At 41.1% G+C, this 21,146-nt stretch overlaps 1 protein-coding gene across 2 annotated transcripts in view; it reads left to right on the forward strand.

Moving 5' to 3' along the window:
* LOC308683387 (uncharacterized protein) overlaps positions 1–21,044 on the forward strand; it is a 31,741-nt gene extending 10,697 nt beyond the window's left edge. Inside the window, exons 21-52 of one of the 2 annotated variants that reach the window (XM_081353855.1) lie at positions 1,296–1,502; positions 1,580–1,843; positions 1,936–2,151; positions 2,465–2,617; positions 4,214–4,480; positions 4,576–4,791; positions 5,096–5,248; positions 5,337–5,603; positions 7,064–7,279; positions 7,372–7,524; positions 7,615–7,878; positions 7,956–8,171; positions 8,335–8,517; positions 8,599–8,802; positions 9,126–9,290; positions 9,380–9,595; positions 10,253–10,482; positions 11,233–11,362; positions 11,448–11,641; positions 12,905–13,091; positions 13,336–13,551; positions 14,792–14,975; positions 15,059–15,260; positions 15,850–16,014; positions 16,115–16,321; positions 16,585–17,134; positions 17,847–17,972; positions 18,424–18,531; positions 19,422–19,655; positions 20,232–20,511; positions 20,592–20,706; positions 20,948–21,044. In XM_081353855.1, coding sequence (XP_081209981.1) covers positions 1,296–1,502; positions 1,580–1,843; positions 1,936–2,151; positions 2,465–2,617; positions 4,214–4,480; positions 4,576–4,791; positions 5,096–5,248; positions 5,337–5,603; positions 7,064–7,279; positions 7,372–7,524; positions 7,615–7,878; positions 7,956–8,171; positions 8,335–8,517; positions 8,599–8,802; positions 9,126–9,290; positions 9,380–9,595; positions 10,253–10,482; positions 11,233–11,362; positions 11,448–11,641; positions 12,905–13,091; positions 13,336–13,551; positions 14,792–14,975; positions 15,059–15,260; positions 15,850–16,014; positions 16,115–16,321; positions 16,585–17,134; positions 17,847–17,972; positions 18,424–18,531; positions 19,422–19,655; positions 20,232–20,511; positions 20,592–20,706; positions 20,948–20,989 — 6,530 coding nt within the window. In that variant the 3' untranslated portion in view covers positions 20,990–21,044. The remainder of the gene's footprint in view (positions 1–1,295; positions 1,503–1,579; positions 1,844–1,935; positions 2,152–2,464; positions 2,618–4,213; positions 4,481–4,575; positions 4,792–5,095; positions 5,249–5,336; positions 5,604–7,063; positions 7,280–7,371; positions 7,525–7,614; positions 7,879–7,955; positions 8,172–8,334; positions 8,518–8,598; positions 8,803–9,125; positions 9,291–9,379; positions 9,596–10,252; positions 10,483–11,232; positions 11,363–11,447; positions 11,642–12,904; positions 13,092–13,335; positions 13,552–14,791; positions 14,976–15,058; positions 15,261–15,849; positions 16,015–16,114; positions 16,322–16,584; positions 17,135–17,846; positions 17,973–18,423; positions 18,532–19,421; positions 19,656–20,231; positions 20,512–20,591; positions 20,707–20,947) is intronic. The other variant, XM_081353856.1, reaches the window with a different exon arrangement.
* Positions 21,045–21,146: the final 102 nt, after the last annotated feature.

A 21,146-nucleotide genomic window follows, 5' to 3' on the forward strand; every position in this document is an offset into this window, starting at 1 on the left:
CCCCCTGTAGTCAGTAATCGTATCCCTTAGAACTCTTCTTTGATCACCAAAATTACATATTTGAAAAAAAAAAGAATTCTGTGAATTTCTTCCTGAAAATAGCTTGAATGTAATCCTACACCCTTGCTTCATTTAATATACGGGGAAACCATGAATCTGCAAATTAGTCCCTTTAAATGCAAATGAGCTGCTGCTCCCCGCCCCCGTTCAGACAACGGCCGATCCTTTGATCAAGCTTTGGATACTACAGGAATAACGAAACATACAAATCTCATCCAAAATCTCAGAAATGTCCAGTAGCGAGTGCAGCCTTAGAGAATCAGGAAGAGGTTGCAACTTTTAGATGCACCTGGATGTTTCTGAATGTTTAGTTGATACATTTATGTAGTTGTTGTCTGAGTTACATTGATTCATCTCATCGACTTTTGTAAAAGTTAAACATGACTGTACATGCAAGTTGAAACGGTTCCTTGAGGTCTTTATTTGACCAAAAAAACGTCACAGCTGTCTTAGTGTTCAGTGCTCGTCTGTGCTGCAGCAACAGAACAGTTTGCATGCTTTGCTCGAACTTTTGCCATTGTTTTAGAACTGGTTACACTGTCACCTGCAAAAACCAAATGGCGGTGCCATGGGTGGAAATGTGCAGATTAAGGGGTGGTAATATTATAATAAGATTCCCTTCCTACGTCAGAAGGGGAGTGAAATCTGATCGGCTTATTTTTTGACATGCATGCAGAGAAAGGCTCACCAAAACAGTAACTTGGGTTGTCACTTTTCACATTTGCTGGGTTGGTAGATGCACCGATATGTCCCCTTTAAAGCATATTAAAAACACCACACCACAGACATATAAACATTAATAACTTGATTTTCACCACAGGGGGTCTTAAAAGGTCAACTAATATGCATCAATAGCATCACCAAAACAAGTTGCAAAGGTTTCCCAAGGTTAATTTTTTTTTTTTTTTTTTTTTTTTTATTGATTAGACAAACAGTTCCAACCCAAAATCTCACCATTGGTTGTCAATTTTGCTATGCCTGCCCACTCATACAATTTTTGGTTCGCACCACAGTGTTATTTCTAGCAAAATCAACCTGCAAATGCCTTGGTTTATAATGTTGAAAATAATTCCTGACACTTTTTGCCTACTATATACTTAAGACCTCTATGTAAATTGCCTTTTATTATTAGTTTACCTCTTGGCATGTGAAATGTAACCTGTGCTTATTGTAACCTGTGCTTATTGTTCTGTTTAACCGTTATTGATGAACGCCTGGTCTCCATGTGTTCACAGCTGAGACTAACAGAGGGGAAGTAAATTCGGTGTCTCTGAACAAAGGCGGTTCAGGTTTTGCACCTCCGCCTCCGATCTGCAGAAGTCCATCCATGATGTGTCCAGGAACATCACTGTGCATTTCCCAGACTCTGTTCTGTGACGGGAAGATAGATTGTCCGGATGGTTCTGATGAAGTCTCGTGCGTACACGTTTGTTCAAAACCTGGTAAATCTCTGCTTTATTTTCAATGTAAATCTTTTTGTTATACAAGTAAAGCACTGACATCTGTAATATTGTGCCAGATGACTTCCTGTGTAAGGACAGAAGGAAGTGTATTGATGGGAATCTGGTGTGTGATGGTCGCGCTCACTGCCTTGATGGTTCTGATGAGGTGGCTTGTTACATGGCTGCTAAATCCTCAACCTCAGGGCCATTAAAGTGTCGAATGGGCTCCAAACCCTGTGAGGATGGAAGTGAGTGTGTCCTGTACACTCATGTGTGTGATGGAGAGAGGGACTGTAAGGATGGATCTGATGAACAGGACTGTGGTCGTCAATGCCAATCTGGTTGGACAAATTTCAGTACTCAACTTTATCACAACAATTTGGTCATCATATCCAAGGACTGACCCCATCATGCCCTTGTTCCTCCACCACAGGGCAGTTCCAGTGTACCTCTGGAGGGAGATGTATTGAAATGAATCAGGTGTGTGATGGGACTCCTCAGTGTCTGGATAAGTCTGATGAAGCAGGATGCCAGAAACCCTCAATGAGCTGCAGCATGCGTTGTGACCGGGATACTCGCTGTATTGCTGAAATCTTCATCTGCAATGGGGTTAGGGACTGTCTGGATGGCACGGATGAAGCCAACTGTGGTGAGCCAACAGTTCTCCTGAACTGTAGTAAACGTCTAAGATTATGTAGTAACTGGATTAAAATTGCAAGCGCTTGTGGAAGAGTTTTTAATGTGCATGGTCTTGTACTGCAGAAATTTTGCACTGCCTGCAGTGAGAGTGAACCTAACTTTATTCCAATATCAAGTGTATCAGTAGTTGCTTGTTTCTTTCACTCTATATCAGTCTTCCCCACTTTTCAAATCGTGTCATATTTCAAAGACTTATTCTAAATCTGGTGGAAGAATGAAATGTTATCATAATAAGACTCCACCTGCTCCGTGTTTTGTGACAGCTATATCCAGACCGGCTCAGACAAGCTGTGAGAGTCCCTCTGTACTATGTCTGGGAACATCTGTGTGCATGTCTCAGGGGCAGCTGTGTGACGGCAGAAGAGACTGTCCCGATGGATCTGATGAAGCTTCTTGTGTAGATGCGTGTGCTTCAGGTAAAAAGTTCTCCCAGCTGAAAAAAAAAAAGTTTTAACCAGTCTTGGGTGTTTTGATGTTGTTTGAAGGATTTAGGTTGTCTCCTTTAGTCACCTTTATTTCTTAAGTCAAGTCATCTTTATGGTGCGCTTTTTACAATGCAGATTGTATCAAAGCAGCTGTACAGTGAAAACATGAAAAATGTTTGTTTCTAGAAGAAAATTGCATCATCCACCCTTAAGGCAGATCAATAATATTGTTGAATATTAAATGCCCCCAACTAAGCAAGCCAAAAGCCAAGGCAACAGTGGCAAGGAACCAAAACTCCATCAGGTGACAGAATGGAGGAAAAAAAACCTCAGTCGGGGGCCAGTTCTCCTCTGGCCGACGAGCGAACAGTGTATGATTATGATCCAGGCAGCATTACAGGTCAGAAGTCAGATTGGATCAGAACATTCAGAATATTATCCAGTTCCATCTGGTTGAAGATCAGAGTCATCACGCCGGTATGAAGACGAGTTTGAGGATCAGTGCCGATGGCTGTCGTGTCGATGAGGCCTTCACAGGGCTGATGAGGCTGGCACTTCAGGGATGCGTCATGGATGGGTCCAGGTCCACCATCTGATCTGGATACGGCCGGGGTCCGGCTGACTTCAGTAAATGGGAGGGACTGGTTGACACTTCAGGACTGTTGTCGTCATGTCCAGGCGCAGGTCCTTCATCAGATCTGGATACGGCCTGGATCCGTGGGCTGCGGTAAACCTCAGGATAAACAGACTAATATTAGCGCAGACGCCATACTTATGATGTAACAAGTACATCAGGATTTATGGGGAGTGTTCCCTGTTCCGGCTGACCTAATCTATGCAGCCTAACATTGAATTATAGAAGTCTATAATGTGTTGTGTGTATGCTAGGCCAAAGATGTGTTTTTAGTCTAGATTTGAACTGACCGAGTGTGTCTGCTCCCCGGACAATGTTAGGAAGATTGTTCCAAAGTTTTGATGCTAAATAAGAAAAAGATATACCGCCAGCAGTCGATTTTGAACTTTGTACTAATTTGTACTAATTTCAACAACCTTAGGCTAATTTTAGGCCTCCTTCTCAATCTCCTATTCCTTCCTTCTCCTTGTTCTCCTGCTTGTTTTTGTTCTCCACATTTTTCCTCCTCATTCTTTTACCTTTTTTCTCCTCATTCTTCTCGTCTTTGGCATCCTTCTCATACTCCACTTCCTTCACTTTTTTTTCTCCTCATCTTTTTGCTTCCTCGTTTCCCCTTCTGCCTCCTCATTCTCCTCATCTGTGTTCTTCTCCTTGTCCTCTGCCTCCTTATCCTTCTCATTCTCCTCTTCCTTCACCTTTTCCTCTTCTTCTGCTTCCTCGTTTCATCCTTTGTTTTTCTCCTTGCCCTTTTCCTTTGAATTGTGCCTCCTCGTTCTCTTCCTTTTTCTCCTCCTCCTCCTCGTCCTCTGCCTAGTTCTCGTCCTCGTTGTCCTTCTCTTCGGCTTTGGCATCCTGCTCATATTCCTCCCCTCTCATTCTCCTTTTCCTCCTCCTTTTTTCCTCTTCCTCCTGCCTCCTCTTACATTGTGCTGTTTTCCATGTTATCCATTCAGATGACTTCCTTTGTAAGGACAGAAGGAAGTGTATTGAGGGAGATTTGGTGTGTGATGGTCGCGCTCACTGCCTTGATGGTTCTGATGAGATGGGATGTCCCACCATAGCAGCTAAAACTACGACGACAGCACCCTTCAAGTGTCGTGTGGGCTCTAAACCCTGTAAGGATGGACAGGAGTGTGTCCTGTACAGTCATGTGTGTGATGGAGAGATGGACTGTAAAGATGGATCTGATGAAGAACATTGTGAACTTCAGTGCAATCCTGGTGAGATGTTACCACGACTTCACAATATCTACCCTAGTTTATTTTTTGTCTTTGCTTACTTCTCCTCTTTTTCTGGTATGCTGATTCATTCGCAGGGATGTTTCAGTGTATTCAGGGAAAGAAGTGTATTGACTTCCGGCAAGTGTGTGATGGGACTCCTCAGTGTCCAGATAACTCTGATGAAGCAGGCTGCTGGAAACCCACCAAGAGCTGCAGCATGCGCTGTGATGGGAACACCCGCTGTATCCCAGAGGTGTTCATCTGTAATGGTATGAGGAACTGTTGGGACGGCTCGGATGAAGCTGACTGTGGTGAGTCTGCTGTAGAAACATCACAAATGACACATTTGCTTCTACATATGGGCTCTGAAAAGTGATGCGAGTCATTTTTGCACCACTGGTGTCAACAAATTAAACGCAACAAAAAAAATATCAATGTGTTTCTGAGTCATAGTGACTCAAATTGATGTAGCAGGTCACATTACTTAACTATGTAGGAATTGTCTATCAGACATTGTCAAAGAGTTTTGACTTGGATGTGAACAAATCTTAAATATAATTATAGCCTTACTTATTTAAAAAAATAATTTGTTTTAACAATCGCCAATGGTTGCAGCCATGCCGACGCCACCATCACCATGCAAAAGCCCTTATGTGGCTTGTCAGGGGACGTCACTATGCATCCTGCAGCGATATCTGTGTGATGGGAGAAAAGACTGTCCTGATGGCTCTGATGAGAGACCGTGCCTCCGCAACTGCCCATATCGCAGTAATGAACACATTTACTTTGTTTTACTGATAATATGTATTGCTTGAGAGAAAGTTCTTGCTGTCTTATAACTATCTCTTTCTGGCAGGTGATTTTATGTGTACCGACAGGAGTAAGTGTGTAGAGAGAGATTTGGTGTGTGATGGTCGCGCTCACTGCATTGACCGTTCAGATGAGATGGGATGTCCCACCATGGCTGCTAAAACCTCAACAACGGCGTCATTAAAGTGTCGTGTGGGCTCTAAACCCTGTAAGGATGGACTTGAGTGTGTCCTGTACACTCATGTGTGTGATGGAGAGAGGGACTGTAAGGATGGATCAGATGAAGCTGACTGCGACTTCAATTGTAAAACAGGTAGTCAAACCAAAGATTATTTTATACCAACACTTCATAAATAACTTAGTTTATTTATTTGTATATGTATATATTTATTTCTATATTTTTTCTTTATATTGCTATTGTATCTTTTAGTCTTCTTTCTCGTCGGCCTCTTCCTTAAGTCTGTGGCAGTCCATAGAACCGTATTGTAAAAAGTAGTGAAATGTGGCACACAGAGGACAGTATAAACCTCAACCACAGTAAATTGACCTTAACCTTTTTCTTTTTTCAAACTCCTTTTGACTGAAAATCATGAAACCAGTTTAGTCGAGCAATTCTTGAACAATGCACAAACTGATTCCAATGAAGAGCATGCCAAAATGAATGCAAGGCTCTAACTCCGCAACGCTTTATTGTATTCAGACCAAACTTAGTGTGTTGAGACTCATGACCTAAGGATTACCTGTAGTTTTGGTGCAGTGCCACCTAGTGTTCAGGAGACATGAAAAATTTATATTTTTGCTTCTAACTTCTGAACGGTCTTTTTAGATTTGGTGCTGCAAGTTGAACGATACACTGTTCCCATATCAGCCATTTTGGGTATTGGCCTCACGTAGTCACACCTTCTGATTGACGACAGAAGGCCTGAACTCCATCGCAGCTTTCATTGGCTAAAGACATTTTGTGTACTTTATGAATCGAGTTCAGCCAACAGTCCATGGGTGTGGTGTCTGAGGCTGAGACTAACATTTTACTAATGCATTGGCACATTGTTACAAATCTCTAGTGTCATTGCCACCATGTCCTGAAGGTATTTAAAAAGTATCAAGACAGCGCCACCTTGTGGAAAAAGCTAAATGTTTTTGATTAATTTTTCCTATTGTGATGAATATAGTCTTAATAGAGTCCTTGAACATGCTGAGAGCATACAGTAATGCAAATTTCTCAATACCGGCTGATCTTTCTGTCCACCATTTAGATTTTTATTTTTATTTTTTACTTTGAGACCGTTTAATTTTTCACCAAAATCAAGTCAGATCATCGGCAAAAGTCCTGAATTTTATGACGAGAGAACGATTTCCGTATACCACATCAACGAATTTGATGGCATACTGGCATGCTGCCAAACTGCAACTGAGGCTGGCCACACCAGATCAATTTGGTGTGACAATTGCTTATTGCTTGACCAATAGGTGTCACTGACATTACAAGTGATCGTATTTATGGGCTATCTACCATTTTGCTTAAAATCCCTCTAAATGTTCTCATTTTTGCAGTTAGTCTGATACTTATTGCCTTTTTTTTTTTGCTCATACTGCTTCTGTGGTGCTTGGCCCTTTTAATTTTAGCTATATTTATTATAAATTATCAATTGTTTTCTGGCGGTAGTGGCACAGAAGTTACCTTTCACCTTTAAGTTTGGTACTCAAACAAAGGACCGTTTTTAACATTACTTATTCAAAAACTGTCTTAGTAGTTCTGTTGTTGCTCCTCAGGGGAGTTTCAGTGTGCCCATGGGAGAAAATGCATTGACTCAAAGCTTGTGTGCGATGGCAAACCACAATGTCAAGATTTTTCTGATGAGAGGGATTGCTTCACACGCAGCAAGAGCTGCAGCCATCGCTGTGACAACAAAACTCGCTGCATCCCAGAAAACTTCCTGTGTGATGGAGAGAAAGACTGTGTGGATGGCACTGATGAATCTGACTGTGGTGGGTCTCTCTGATACTGAGATGTGATTTTTAGCTCTATGAATTTAGTTGAACTAATCAGTCTATTCAATATCGTTTTTTTTCTTCTGCAGGATACCCCATAAAGGTGGTGAAGTGTGAAAGTCCCGCTGTCTTGTGCCGTGATGGGTCGCTCTGCATCCCTCACACTAGTCTCTGTGATGGCAAGAGAGATTGTCCTGATGGATATGATGAAACCTTTTGCTTTGACAGATGTCCGAACTCAGGTACTCAAAGGATCTTAATTGCGTACTTAATTGCAAAGGATACTATCTTTTGTATTACAGAAGAACTCATAATTTTCATTTTACTTTTAGGTGACTTTCTTTGCAAGGACAGGAGGAAGTGTATTGAGGGAAATCTGGTGTGTGATGGTCGCGCTCACTGCCTTGATGGTTCTGATGAGGTGGCTTGTTACATGGCTGCTAAATCCTCAACCTCAGGGCCCTTAAAGTGTCGTGTGGGCTCTAAACCCTGTGAGGATGGAAGTGAGTGTGTCCTGTACACTCATGTGTGTGATGGAGAGAGGGACTGTAAGGATGGATCTGATGAACGGGGCTGTGAATATAAGTGTAAAGCAGGTAAAACACATGAAGCTGATTCGTAACTGAAGCCAAGACATGTGTAAGTGGCATTTAAACCAAACGTTTCCTCCTAGATCAGTTCCAGTGCGCTCATGGGAGGATGTGTATCGACAGAAAGCAGGTGTGTGACGGCACACCTCAGTGTCAGGACCGCTCTGATGAAATGGACTGTTTCACTCGCTCACACGACTGCAAACACCAGTGTGACAATAAAACTCGCTGCATCCCAGAAAACTTCCTCTGTGATGGAGAGAAAGACTGTGTAGACGCCACTGATGAAGACAACTGTTGTAATTGTTTTAACTGATTGCTTAAAAGGAAAATGCTTTATTAGTTCAGTTTAAAAACAACTTATTTTTAAATGCAACTTCTTTAAAATACATTGTTTTTTTTTTACATTGCATTTAATTTGGGTTAAGATATTAAATGTACTCATTGATTTTTGTTTTTTAGCTCCTATTACTGGCCCATCCATCACAGACACTTCTAAAACATCCCAGCCGGTCTGCATTAGCCCTTCTGTGTTTTGTCATGAAACCTCAAAATGCATCACACAATCCCAAGTATGTGATGGGAAGAAAGACTGTCCGAGTGGAGCAGATGAGCAGTTTTGCATATATTCATGTCCAGATCCAGGTGACATGTAGAATTTGTTCCATTCTTAAATGGGATAGTAGTCCATGTACATTTGCTGATAAGGTTTTGTACTCCAATCAGACCAGTTTCTGTGCAAGGACAGACGGCAGTGTGTTAGGAGAACCCTAGTGTGTGACGGTTACCTGCACTGCGCTGACGGATCGGATGAGCAACAGTGTCCCACCTGTGCTTTACGTTGCGACCAGAAGATGGTGTGCCTGACTAGCCAGCAGCTCTGTGATGGAAAACCAGACTGTAGAGACGGTTCAGATGAGAAGAACTGTCGTAAGTAATTTACTGAACCATTTATTTAATCATTTACATGTTGTTCAGAACCCAAATAATGCTTTCTTTTGTGGAAAACAAATAGGAATGTTTAACAATGTCCTGAATCCTATTTTTCCATAAAATTAAAGAAATATGCTATATCTTCGGAAGCCATACTATAACTTAGTGTGAGGAGCAGATAGAAATTAGTCCTTTATTAATGGAATATCTGCAGTAGAAACTCATGTGTCTGGAACATGAGTATGATGATAGATTTGTCATATTTTTGTGACCTTTACCATTTAATTTGGTCAATATTTTATATTTTTATTTTATTTCAGACACTAGTGTGGTTGCAAGTGCTTCATTTCCTCTGAAATGTCCCCTGGGATCCAAACCTTGTAGGGACGGGAAAGAGTGTGTTCTGTACAGCCATGTGTGTGATGGAGAGAAAGATTGCAAAGATGGATCTGATGAGAGGAACTGTGAGCGTAAATGTAAAAAAGGTATGCTTTGCTGTAAAAATACAATGAATTCATTGTCAATTTGGTCAGTTGTACTGTCTTCCACATATTTCGATGATTCAACCCTCCAGACCAGTTCCAATGCGCTCATGGCAGGAAGTGTATAGACATGAAGCTTGTATGTGACGGCACACCTCAGTGTCAGGACCGTTCAGATGAGATCAACTGCATGAAGCTCTCAGAGGAGTGCAGACACCCATGTGACAATAAAACCCGCTGCCTTCCTGAGTCCTTCCTCTGTGATGGAGAGAAAGACTGTGTGGATGGCACTGATGAAGACAACTGTGGTAGGTCAACGACACAGTGTTCATATTAGGGAGCTAATGGCTATAAATGTAGCTTCAGTCCCAAGGACTTCTCTGGTGACCCGAAATGAAAAGAACATTTGTTTTAATTTCAGCAAAGTTCATCTTGGCATGAAACTTAATGACTTTGTTGACACTTGCTAGCTCTACAAAAAAAATAAAAAATAATTGGAATGATATCTGGTTGTAGCCTATCATAGTGTGTGTGGGGGGGAATGTCACACTCAGGATGTTTGAGGTCTCCCCAGATCCCACATTGGAAATTAATGGGGAAATGTTTATTTATTTATTTACAAGTAAAATCACTATCACCCACAATGCGGAACGCTGGTACACACACACTGTTTCCCTGTCTTTGTGGGGACTCTCCATAGGAATAATAATTTTTATACTATACAAACTTTATTTTCTGTATCCTACCCATCACAGAAAACTTTCTGCATTTTTACATTAATAAACATACATAAAATAGTTTTTTTGAAAATCCATTTCCTTCATGGGGACTGCTGACTGGTCCCCACCATGTAGGTAATCTCAGGTTTCACAATGTAAAATAAACCTGTACACACACACACCATTTTAGCGATTTACTTTGTTCAGTGTTTGGACAGTTTCCCTTACACTTTACTTGTCCTGCAGTGGTGGAGCCGTGTTCAAGTGACCGTTTCCAGTGCAGTAACGGTCAGTGTGTGGCTCTGTCCCTCCGCTGTGACGGGTTCGCTGACTGTCGTGATCACTCGGATGAGAAGAGCTGTGCTCAGCCGCCTCACTGTCCTGTGGCGCTGCGCTGCCCTCACACTCACGAGTGTCTGCTGGAAGAGTGGCTCTGTGATGGAGACCAGGACTGCAGTGATGGCTCTGATGAGAGGGTGAGGAGCTGCACACGTCTTGTGCTAGGGAAACCTACTCTTCCTTAACAGCAAAACACTACCTATACACAACAGCATTGTGTATAGATAATGTTTTTGTGGTGTGTTTGCACTGGAAGAGTGTACTATGTATGACTTGTACTATGTTTGTTTTGTTTTTTGTAGTTTGTGCCAATATTCGTTTGTTTGTCGTGTTTTGCGTGCTTTTGAACTTGTACTTGTTTGTCTGGAGTTTTGTGTGGTTGTTTTCTTTGGTGTGTTTGTAGTTTTGTAGTGTAGTTTTTGTTTGGTGTTTTGTAGTGTAGTTTTTGTTTGTTGTTTTGGTGTTTTTGGTTTATGTTTGTACTTGTTCTGTTTGTGGTGTATTGTGATTGTGATTTTTGTTTTTGTTTTAAGAATTTTTTTTTTCTTAATCAAATGGATTTTCAACATTGCTCTGTTGGTTTTGTATTGTGATTGTGATTTTTGTTTTAAGAATTTTTTTTTTTCTTAATCAAATGGATTTTCAACATTGCTCTGTTGGTTTGAGTAGCCATTGTTGTGACTTTAGGGCAAATTTAACTTTTGTTGAACAGTGGTTTTTGGGAAACCTTTTGAAACATTTGTTTTTGCAATTTTGTCTGGTGCCATTACTAGTTTAAGTGAGTTTACACGTCAACTTGTGGTGATCTCCTTCTTACTCTGTTAAACAAATGTGCAAGTTATCAGTCTGTGCCATACAATCAGACAGGCTCTTCTCTCCGTGTGTAGAACTGCAAGGTGACTCCGCTGAAGTGTGGAGAGTTCCAGTGGTCATGTGCATCTAAAACTCAATGCATTGCGAAGACGTGGAAGTGTGACGGCGTGAAGGACTGCAAGGACGAGAGTGATGAATCTGGCTGTGAGTGCATGTCTGAATTCAATTCTAAACTCATAACAGAATGCTTTCAATAATACTAAATTGTAAGTATTTGCTTGTTTTGTAGGTGGTCAAGTCAAATGCCCGACACACTTGTTCCGATGTGGAAGTGAGGAGTGTGTGGACCCAGATCTGGTGTGCAACAGAGTCTCTGACTGTGCAGACGGGTCTGATGAGGGTGTGGGCTGTCTGAAGAGCAACTGCTCCAGTCCCAGCAGCCCATCATGCCAACACTACTGCTTCAACACTCCACATGGAGCGGTCAAACACTTCTTTCATTTTATATACAGTTTTATAATACCTAGGGCCAGATTTACTAAAGTCAAATTAGTGTGAGACCACAATCCGCTGATGGGAAAGTTCTGCAGGTGATCTAATGACAATGCACAAATTAAATAACTAAGGCTCCTCTGATTGGGTGCTGATCATTATCGGCCGATAATAGCTTTATATAGTTTGATTGGTGGTCTCTATAAAGGCTGATCAGATGAGATTTTTATGGCAGATAAAATTGCTTCACTACATTAGCCATCTGGTAGTTCTACCAGGTGTCTGAAAGACAAATATGCAACGTATTTGTGGAGGCATTGCAATGATGGCAACCCTACAGCAATGACAGCAAGAAACTAGAGCTGTGCGATTTTAGTGCATTTCTTTCCTTCACAGCTGTGCGCTTTCGTTCCTCCCTGAAATCAGCTAGGTCAGTGATTGTCGTAGAATGCAAGATACTGTTGCTAAACTGCAGGATGTACTCGATAATAAAAGGGTCATTAAAACCGCATTAAGCCATGAAAGAGATGATGTTCTCCCAGTGGCTTTCTGTGCGCGTGTACAGAGAACACAGAAGCAAAGTGAACTTTGAGCTTTGTGTTCATGCCTAAAATGGTTAAACACCAAGCTGGGAATTGACAGATTTCTGAGTATTGGCTTAAACGTTATGTCTTAAGTGAACAAACAGTTAGTAAATAAGTTGCATGTGTAACAGTATATTGGATCCATGCATTAGGTCTTAAAAGATGCCTATTATGCCCCTTTTTAAATGTCTGTGAAGTTTCAGCTCAAAATACCTCAGATAATTTAGTATACCATGTTGTAAATGCCCATTTTTGAGTGGAAGGAAAAACATGCTGTTTTTGTGCATGTATCTTTAAATGCAAATGAGCTGCTGCTCTTGCCCCACTTTCACAGGACAGAGCCTGCACCGCTCATGCCTCCCATACTCTGCCAAAAACTAAAACATTGGTTTGGATTTGATTCTCTATCGTGGTACACTGCAGTTCTTCATCATCATCATCATCATGAAAGTTTATTATCTGCATGCGCACATCCAAAACACGTGCACAGAGAGCTGGCTGTCAAACGGCGTGTCTGTATTAAACCAAAACTGGATTTGCACTAAAGCAAACTGTTTGTAAATCTGGTCCTTAATGTTTCAATCATGATTAAAACAATTTAAAATTTAAACATTGAGCGAGAATATAAATGCAATCAGCTGTATGTTCAAATATTCTCTTGTGTTTCCAGAGATGTGGCTGTAAGACTGGCTTCAGGCTTCAGCCTGACGGTTTAACCTGCAATGACGTAGATGAATGTAAAGAGATTCAGCCCGCTGCCTGTAGTCATAACTGCGTCAACACGCTAGGCTCCTACCTGTGTCGATGCCACCCTGAATTTATACTTGAGCCAGATGGTCGCAGCTGCAAGACAGCAGGTATCAATCCATTCGTTTGTAAAGCGAACAACCACAGTTCACCTTCTGTGTGCTGCTCCTCATCTGAAATGGGCCACTCAAAAAATGCTAATGTTGGGCAAAAATATAATTGAAATAATTGTGCGTGTATTTCCACAACTGGAAAATAGCAGAAATGTGCTTGGACCATATTGAGATACAATAGTTTTTCTTTTCTTAGTGTTCTACTCTATTAATAGTATATGTGAATCTTGTTTTTGTGCAGAGGAGCCCAGTCTGTTGGTCTCTGAACAGTACGAGCTGTTAAAGTTGGGTCTGCGAAGCTCCAATATTCAAGCTCTCACCACACCAGGACGGAAGCCCGTCTTCTCTCTGGACTATGACCTGAGAGAGCATAGAGTTTACTGGGTCAGTCTGGAGGAAGAGAGCATCAAATATGCCTTCCACGGAGAAAAGGACAACATTAGAACTATCGTCAAAGGTATTAAATATTTTAAGATTTAATAAGTTACAAGACACCGTGTACTATATTGTGAATATGGTCACTGTTGAAGGCCATTGTTAGGCACGATGACAAGTGTTTTCTAAGGGTGTTGTGCAATGACACACAGATCTGTTGGGTAAAGCGACCATAGTAAATAAAACGTGTCTATTGACCAATGAGCATCAAGGACAGAAAAAAGATGGACTGTGCTGTCTTCCACTGTAGAAAAATGAAGCCAAAATATCCCTGAAACGGTCATTGCTGATTATGCCTGAATCTGCGCAGTAGTGATCCTGAAGTGGAGCCGTGGCATCAAGGTCCCGCCCGATACTCCCGCAGCGCAGAATCAAACGCGAGCACTGCGGTCAATCATGACGTTACACCCCATTTTATAGCATCAAATAACTAAAACCAAACTCACTGGTAAAACAGACACTTTGTCATTTTAGGTAGTTCTTATGCAGACTTATGATCAACATCTTTAGAAGAAAATGTTTTGAAGTGTAATTGGTTTATTTATTTTTAGTTTGGCTTGCGTCCCATTCGATTACATGGAGAGGGTGGGGTTCATGACCTTTACTGCATACAGTCACCAGGGGGCGATCAATGCATTGACTTTTCAGGATGTGTGGCACACTTGGTCACAATGTGAAATTAGAATACCTTTGGAATAAAAAAGGATTACTAAAAAAGCCATGCATTTAAATGCATGTAATGTGACCATTAACCAACATCAGAGATCTGTTAAATTATCGAAAAATGACCTTTTGCATCATTCAGTGTAACACACATTACATTCAGAAATGTGAAATACCAGTAAATAAAACCAAGTTTTACAAACATTAAATACATGTATCTTAGTCCCCCCTCATTCCACCATAAATCCTTTCAATTTAATGTTATTCAGAACCGAAATGAAAAATGTTATTCATACAAATTATTTTGGCGTTCATTTATAAATAGAATTTATTGTAACCGCCAAGCCTAAACGAATTTAGAGCGAAACTGAAAATACTGGTTCACGCATGTCCCAATTAGCTCTAGTCCAAATTTGTGTGCTTTATGCGTGTTATGGCCTTGTCAGTAGTTGCATTACAAAAGTCGCTTTGGAATAGAAGTTGCACCCTGTTTCAGATGATAAATGCAGCATTTCTGAAGAAATACCTTTAGTATTTTAGATCTTGCAAGATTTTTTTTTGGTTAAGGAAGGTATTCCCAAACTTTTTTGCATGTTCAGGTGTGAAGTCAGACTCCATTGCTATTGACTGGATGGGAAGGAACCTTTACTGGGTGGATGGTGTTGTTGGGCAGATTCTAGCTGTGAGATTGGCCAGCAGCATTGTAAAGCCCCAAAACTACATTGTCATTCTGGATAAGGATTTGGAGCAGCCACGCTCACTTGCGCTGCTGCCGCAGAAAGGGTAAGAAGAACCTCCACAAGTTGGCGCTATTACATGATTGTTCATCTGTATGGATGCGTAATGTCCCCAGCTGTTGCTTGCAGGATAATGTTCTGGTCCAAGATCGGAGGTCCAGCACAGATCGAGCGCTCTAGCATGGACGGCTCGGACAGGACGGTGGTGATCAGCCGTGGTCTCAACTGGCCCGTCAGTGTGACGGTGGACGTTTTGATGGACCGACTATATTGGACTGACGAGAAGCTCGGATGTATAGGCTCAGCGACATTTAATGGAGAAAAGATACGGGTAATTTGAAGTATAACATGTTTATTGTGCTGCAAATGGACCGGTAAAATATATGATAGCACACTGTTTTTGAGCTCTACTAGAATAGGTATTCATGTTTGAACGTGAAAAAAAATATATCTTTTTTTTTTTTTTTTTTTTTTTTTTTTTTTTTTTTTTTTTTTACATGTTCTCCATTGCAGCACCTCACTTTCCAGTCTGTCAGTAACGCTCTGTCTCTATGAAGCCCCTCCTTCTGAAAAGCGCAGTGTGCTCTGATTGGTCAACCTGTTCGATCATGTTTGAGAAATGTCCTGCCTCTTACATAACCGCCAATTTCAACACACTACTAACAAACTCAATCAGGCCTCGTCCCTTTATTTTGCATGTGCCTTGCTCAGGAATTATTTAAAATCAGGAATATTGTGGTGTTCATTGTAGTCTTGAGTTTTCTTCCAGGAACGGAGTTGTTTCAGGGAGTTCAGAAACAGTGACACTTGATCTAGAGAATAACTCCTGCTAGAGGGACTTGGTGCTGTTTGTGCATGAAAAAGGTCTTAAAGCACTATTACACACTTATTAATTTTTTTTTTTTTTTTTTTTTCTGCAGGTGCTACAGCTGTCCGAGATGCCCAGTCCTTTCTCTGTGGCGGTGTTTAATGACATGGTCTACTGGTCTGACACTCGTAGAAGATCCATTCAAGGTGCCAATAAACTGACGGGCAAGAACCGCAAAGTTTTTCTCAAGAGACCCGGACAGCCTTTCGGCCTCAAAGTGAGAATACATACTGTAGATGTAGTAATGTCATCAACGTTGTCTTATACATCAATATATGCTTGCATTACTGATGAGTGTCTCCTCTGTCTGTCTCTAGGTTGTCCACCCTCTCTTGCAGCCCAACGTGTCCAACCCCTGTAAGAAGCTCAAATGCTCCCACATGTGTTTGCTGGCTGCGGGGCTCACAGCGGTGTGTCGCTGCCCCGCAGGACTTCTGTTGGCTGTGGACGGAGTCACTTGCACCCCACTTGTCGATTCCTCTTCCTCTTTCCTTATGCTACTGTCATCTACCATGATCACTCAGGTACTCCGCTTGAGAACGACTGAATGGCTTGTGACCTTGTGACACACAATAGTTTGTCGCCAGGACAGGTTGCGGTGGACCAACCTGATAACCAACAAAAAACTTAATTACAGAATAGAACTATAACTTGTTTTATATGTATATGAGGAATGAGGCTTTTTGCCATCGATTGAGCTTTTTTTTTTTTTTTTTACTGAACCCTCAGTGCTCCTTTGAGGAATATTGAGCCATTAATTCCCTGATCTCTTTCTTCTCCTGCTCAGATCTTCACCAAGAGCCTTCAAGGACAGGTTGGGCTGAAGAGCTGGCCCGAGCACCGTAACCTGACTCTCCCCGGCGTGAAGGAGGCTTCAGACTTCGATCTGCTCCTCAGAGACCGCACCATCTCCCTAGCTGACGCGGGACAGGGCTCCGTGGCTCAGTTTAAACTCAGCAGCTCTGGCTTCACACCGATCGGCCCCGTGCTTCAGCTGAAAGGGGACCTGGTGACCGCTCTGGCTGTGGACTGGGTCACCCGTAACCTGTACTGGAGCAGCGTCAATAGCCCGCAGCTGTACGTCACGTCCCCTGGAGGGAAATTCACCGTCCTGGTGCTGCAGGCGGAGCTGGGGGGAACGCTCTCCATCGCCCTGCACCCTCCCTCGGGCCGGCTGTGCCTCACCGCTGTGGGGCGGGGGGGGCCCGAGCCCATGCCTCAGGTCCACTGCGCTCACATGGACGGGAGGAACCGCACGCTGCTGTGGAGCAAAGCCAAGATGCCCGCTTCACTCGCTTTTTCTGAGAAGGGAACATCACTCTATTGGGCAGATATTGGTGCGTTAAAAGCAAAAATGACATTCCCTTTCCACAAATAGAGTACAGATTGTCTTCTATGGGCAAGTCTCACATGAAACTTGGTCAGTAGTTATAGAAAATCAAATTGTTGTTAAAACTTGGACACTAGTTATATAAACTGTTATTTTATTTATTTTCTTCTCACTGAGAATTTATCCTTCATGAAGGTCTCGCACAGTATTTACAGAAATCCTGATTTTTAGTTTGTGTAATATTATATATATTTATATATTTGACTTATGTTTTGCGTACAACCCTGTTACTGCTTTAGTTATTTTTTTCCTCTAAAAAACAGAATCTTCCATTAAAATTGAGACATTCAGGAAGTGACATCATATTGGCTCTTTGTAAAGTGTTATTATTATTATTATTATTATTATTATTATTATTATTATTATTATTATTATTATTATTATTATTATTATAATAACAACCACTAAACAAACTGTTGTATTTCCCAAAACAACAACAAAAAGTTATGCCTACAAACCAACATTGTAGATTCGGCCTAAATTAAGATGGAGCTCGCTAGTTTAGGATACAATCTGCTTAATCACTTTTAAACACTATTTTGTTTTCATTCACTAAAGTGAATGTTTATTTGTTTGTTTGAACAAGAATTGAATGGCTTGCTTTATGCTGTGGTTTTTCCAAAGCAATCAATAATGGCAGCTGACTTTGTTTTTTCCAGGCAGTGAACTGATTAGCTCTATTAATATAGACGGCTCCGGTTATAAGGAGTACAGCACCGGACCCGCCTTCATGATCTCTTTTGCCCGTATCGAGAACATCAACTTCTGGATCACCCTGGACAACGGTAACGATTCGAGACCTCAGAAAACCAGTTTCTGTGTCGGTGCCACTAGATGGCATGAAGCCATTAACTTCCTGTTTTCACTCCTAAAATATACAAAAGATAGATCTTAAATATAAAATATATTTATTATTAAAATGCAACACTTCAAGGCTTCTGTAACCAAGTCTCAAATAAAACTAGGACAGTAGTTTATGGGAAGTAAAATTCATAGACAAGAGTTACAAAGAGTTATAAATTCATTAATCAGTCAAATTTCATATGTTGATTAATCAAACTCTGATAAATATCAGTATTTGTTGAGAAAAGCTTTCAATCAAATGTAATTCAGGCAATAGACATTGCATTCTAAAACAGAAAAGCATTTAATGTGCAGTGCATTAATGCACCCTGTTAAACAAAAAAAATCAGAATGGCAAAGGCCAGCTGTGTGTGTGCTTTCTTCTTGAAACAGGGACAACTCAAGTGTGGTACAGCGACGGCTTCCAGCCCAAGCAGAAGTGGTTTGAGGTGAAGATGAGCATTCTAGAGTTGAAGGCTTTCAGCAGGTCCAGTCAGAAAGGTATTCTCGTGTGTGTGTGTGTGTGTGTGTGTGTGTGTGTGTGTGTGTGTGAGTGATCTGAGCTGCACTGAGGGGCGTGTCACGTTGTGTTCCACACAATAGACAGGTTCTTCAGTGAGAACTCTAGATGTGTCTATTTGTTCAGAATGACATACAGCTCTTCCTATTATTGTGCATAGTATGTAAATGTAAACTGCTTACATTTTCTGTATACTTGAAATGCCTTAATAATCAAACACATTTAACCAAAAGGCACACTATACATCAGGACACATACTTTATCACTATGGTTTATTCCCCACACTGGAAATGTAAGGCCAAATTCAGTGCATTGTGGGATTAAGATTTTTTTTAAACTATTGGTCAATTGTTTTTTTTTTTTTACCTCATTTTATCGTTTTATTTATATCCAATTTTTAACTTTGGCTTTTTACTTTATCTTTTTTAAGTTTGTGTTATTTATCATTTATCTGATTTGATCTTGTACATTTGAACTGATTTTGTTTACTTTTTGTACTTTTTTTTTTTTAATCATTTTTCTTTTTCTTATTTTATTTTTATCATGTATTTTAGATTTCTTTTCTTTTATCTATATTAGTTTTCTTTTTTTTTTGTCCTTATTGAACACCAATACATTTATCTATACATTTAGTTTAACTTTGTCGTCTTTTTCTTTTATATTTCTTTTAATTTTAGTTTCATCTTTTTTTATTTTAATTTCTTATTTATAAACAAGAGAAATAAATGCATATCTATTTATTTTTATTTTACCTTTTTATTTTCCAGCGAGTCAGCTAGTGTTTCCGTCTGAACACTACAGTACTGTATGAGCTGTAACCCTCCCTAAAGTCAGTCATGTGACATCTGGTTTTGTCTTTTCAACCCACCAGGAACCAACGTCTGCTCTGAGAGCAATGGGGGCTGCAGTCACCTGTGCCTGCCGTATCCCGGGGGACGCTCGTGTCGCTGTGCGCAGAACTACCTTTCTGTGAACAAGACTAAATGCGTTTCCAACCTCAAGTGTCCTGTTGGCAGTAAAGCCTGCCGGGATGGCCTCAAGTGTGTCCCTGTGTCCAAGTTCTGCGACCAGGTCCCAGACTGCCAGGACCGATCGGATGAGGACTGTGAGTGATTTAGTTATTCTAAATGACATCATAACTAAGAATCAATAACAAGTCCTATAACATATACCGGTATATAATTACTCCTGTAATGAACTTCCTGTCCACATGTTACACTTATTTATATAGCAACAAATAAATACAAATAATTAAATAAATAAATGGCGACGATGCCGCATATCGCGCTATTGAGGCACTCAAAATTACCGCAAGGGAAATTCCTTCACCACGACAGCCCTAGACGTAGTTCACAGGCAGCCGATGAAGACCACAGGCCAGCATTATGCAAATGTGTCACCGTTGCAGGTCACTGAAGTGAGACCGGGATTACTGAATTACTATTCTTTCTTTTGGGAGATAATAACTTTTGACTTTGCAGACCGTTTACGTTGACAGAAAGCTAGATTACACACTGCATGAAAAGGGGATTTTTGAATAAGCATAATAGGGGCACTTTATATTTTAGTGGGCATTTGTCATCTTGTAGTACAGCATTTTAATATGAATGATTTTTAACCTGGTATTAATGTTCAAAACTCACACAAACCAGACTTACCTAAATCTCCTGCTTGTTGACAGGTGACCTTGTGAAAATCAAACCAGGTGTCAGATCCAAATCTGGGCCTTTCTCTCTGGGCTCTGTTGTGGAGCAGGATCTGGGCGGGCTGTCGTGTGAGGAGCGATGCGGGAGTCACGGGAAGTGTGTGAGCGTGGAGGGAGAGCCGGTGTGTGAGTGTGAGGAGGGCTACAGCGGGGATCTCTGTCAGAAGAACACTAGCTCCAGCTCCACTGGCCTCGCGCTCTCACTCAGCTTTCTCTTCGGTGGAGCTCTGCTGGCCGCAGTCATCCTCAGGAGGAGGTTCACACTCTTAATATAATACATGCATCTCTTCTGAGCCACAGACTTTTCATACTATCCCAATATGATTTAATTTACAGAAGGGTGCGAGCAGCGAGGGAAGAGGCTACTGAAAAAGAGACGCTGGTGCCTACTGACATGGAGCACACAACCTACACTCAGAACTTTGATAATGAGTTGTATGATCCAGAAGAGGTACGATCATGTTTCTCTCATTTTTCTTTTCTATTAACTAATCTGACAATCTTCTGGAGCACAAAATGAGTTTTGAATGCTTGCATGGCTGTTTTACATACAATGACACTGACTGTTATGGAGTAATAATTGTCTGTGAATTTAAAAAGTATGTCTGGCCACAGATTTGCGGGTCTTGTTGTGTGAAAAGTACTCTTGATTCAGAATTTAATCATGACTTTTCTTCCCCTCTCTCCTGTAGGCTCAGATTCCTCCAGTTGTCACCACACCTGTTGTCAGCTAACTTTTTTTCTGTTTCTTTTTTAAATGTCTAATAAAACAATTGACTTTGTAAGAAATAGGGTGTGGTTTACTTTATTCAAATAAAAAAGCTTTAACATGGAAAAAGAGCTGTAGTGTAATCATTGCAAAGTCTAATGTCAAGAAAAGTGTCGTGACGT

The sequence above is a fragment of the Scardinius erythrophthalmus genome, assembly GCF_964197995.2.
Source record: "Scardinius erythrophthalmus genome assembly, chromosome: 23".
Taxonomy (NCBI): domain Eukaryota; kingdom Metazoa; phylum Chordata; class Actinopteri; order Cypriniformes; family Leuciscidae; genus Scardinius; species Scardinius erythrophthalmus.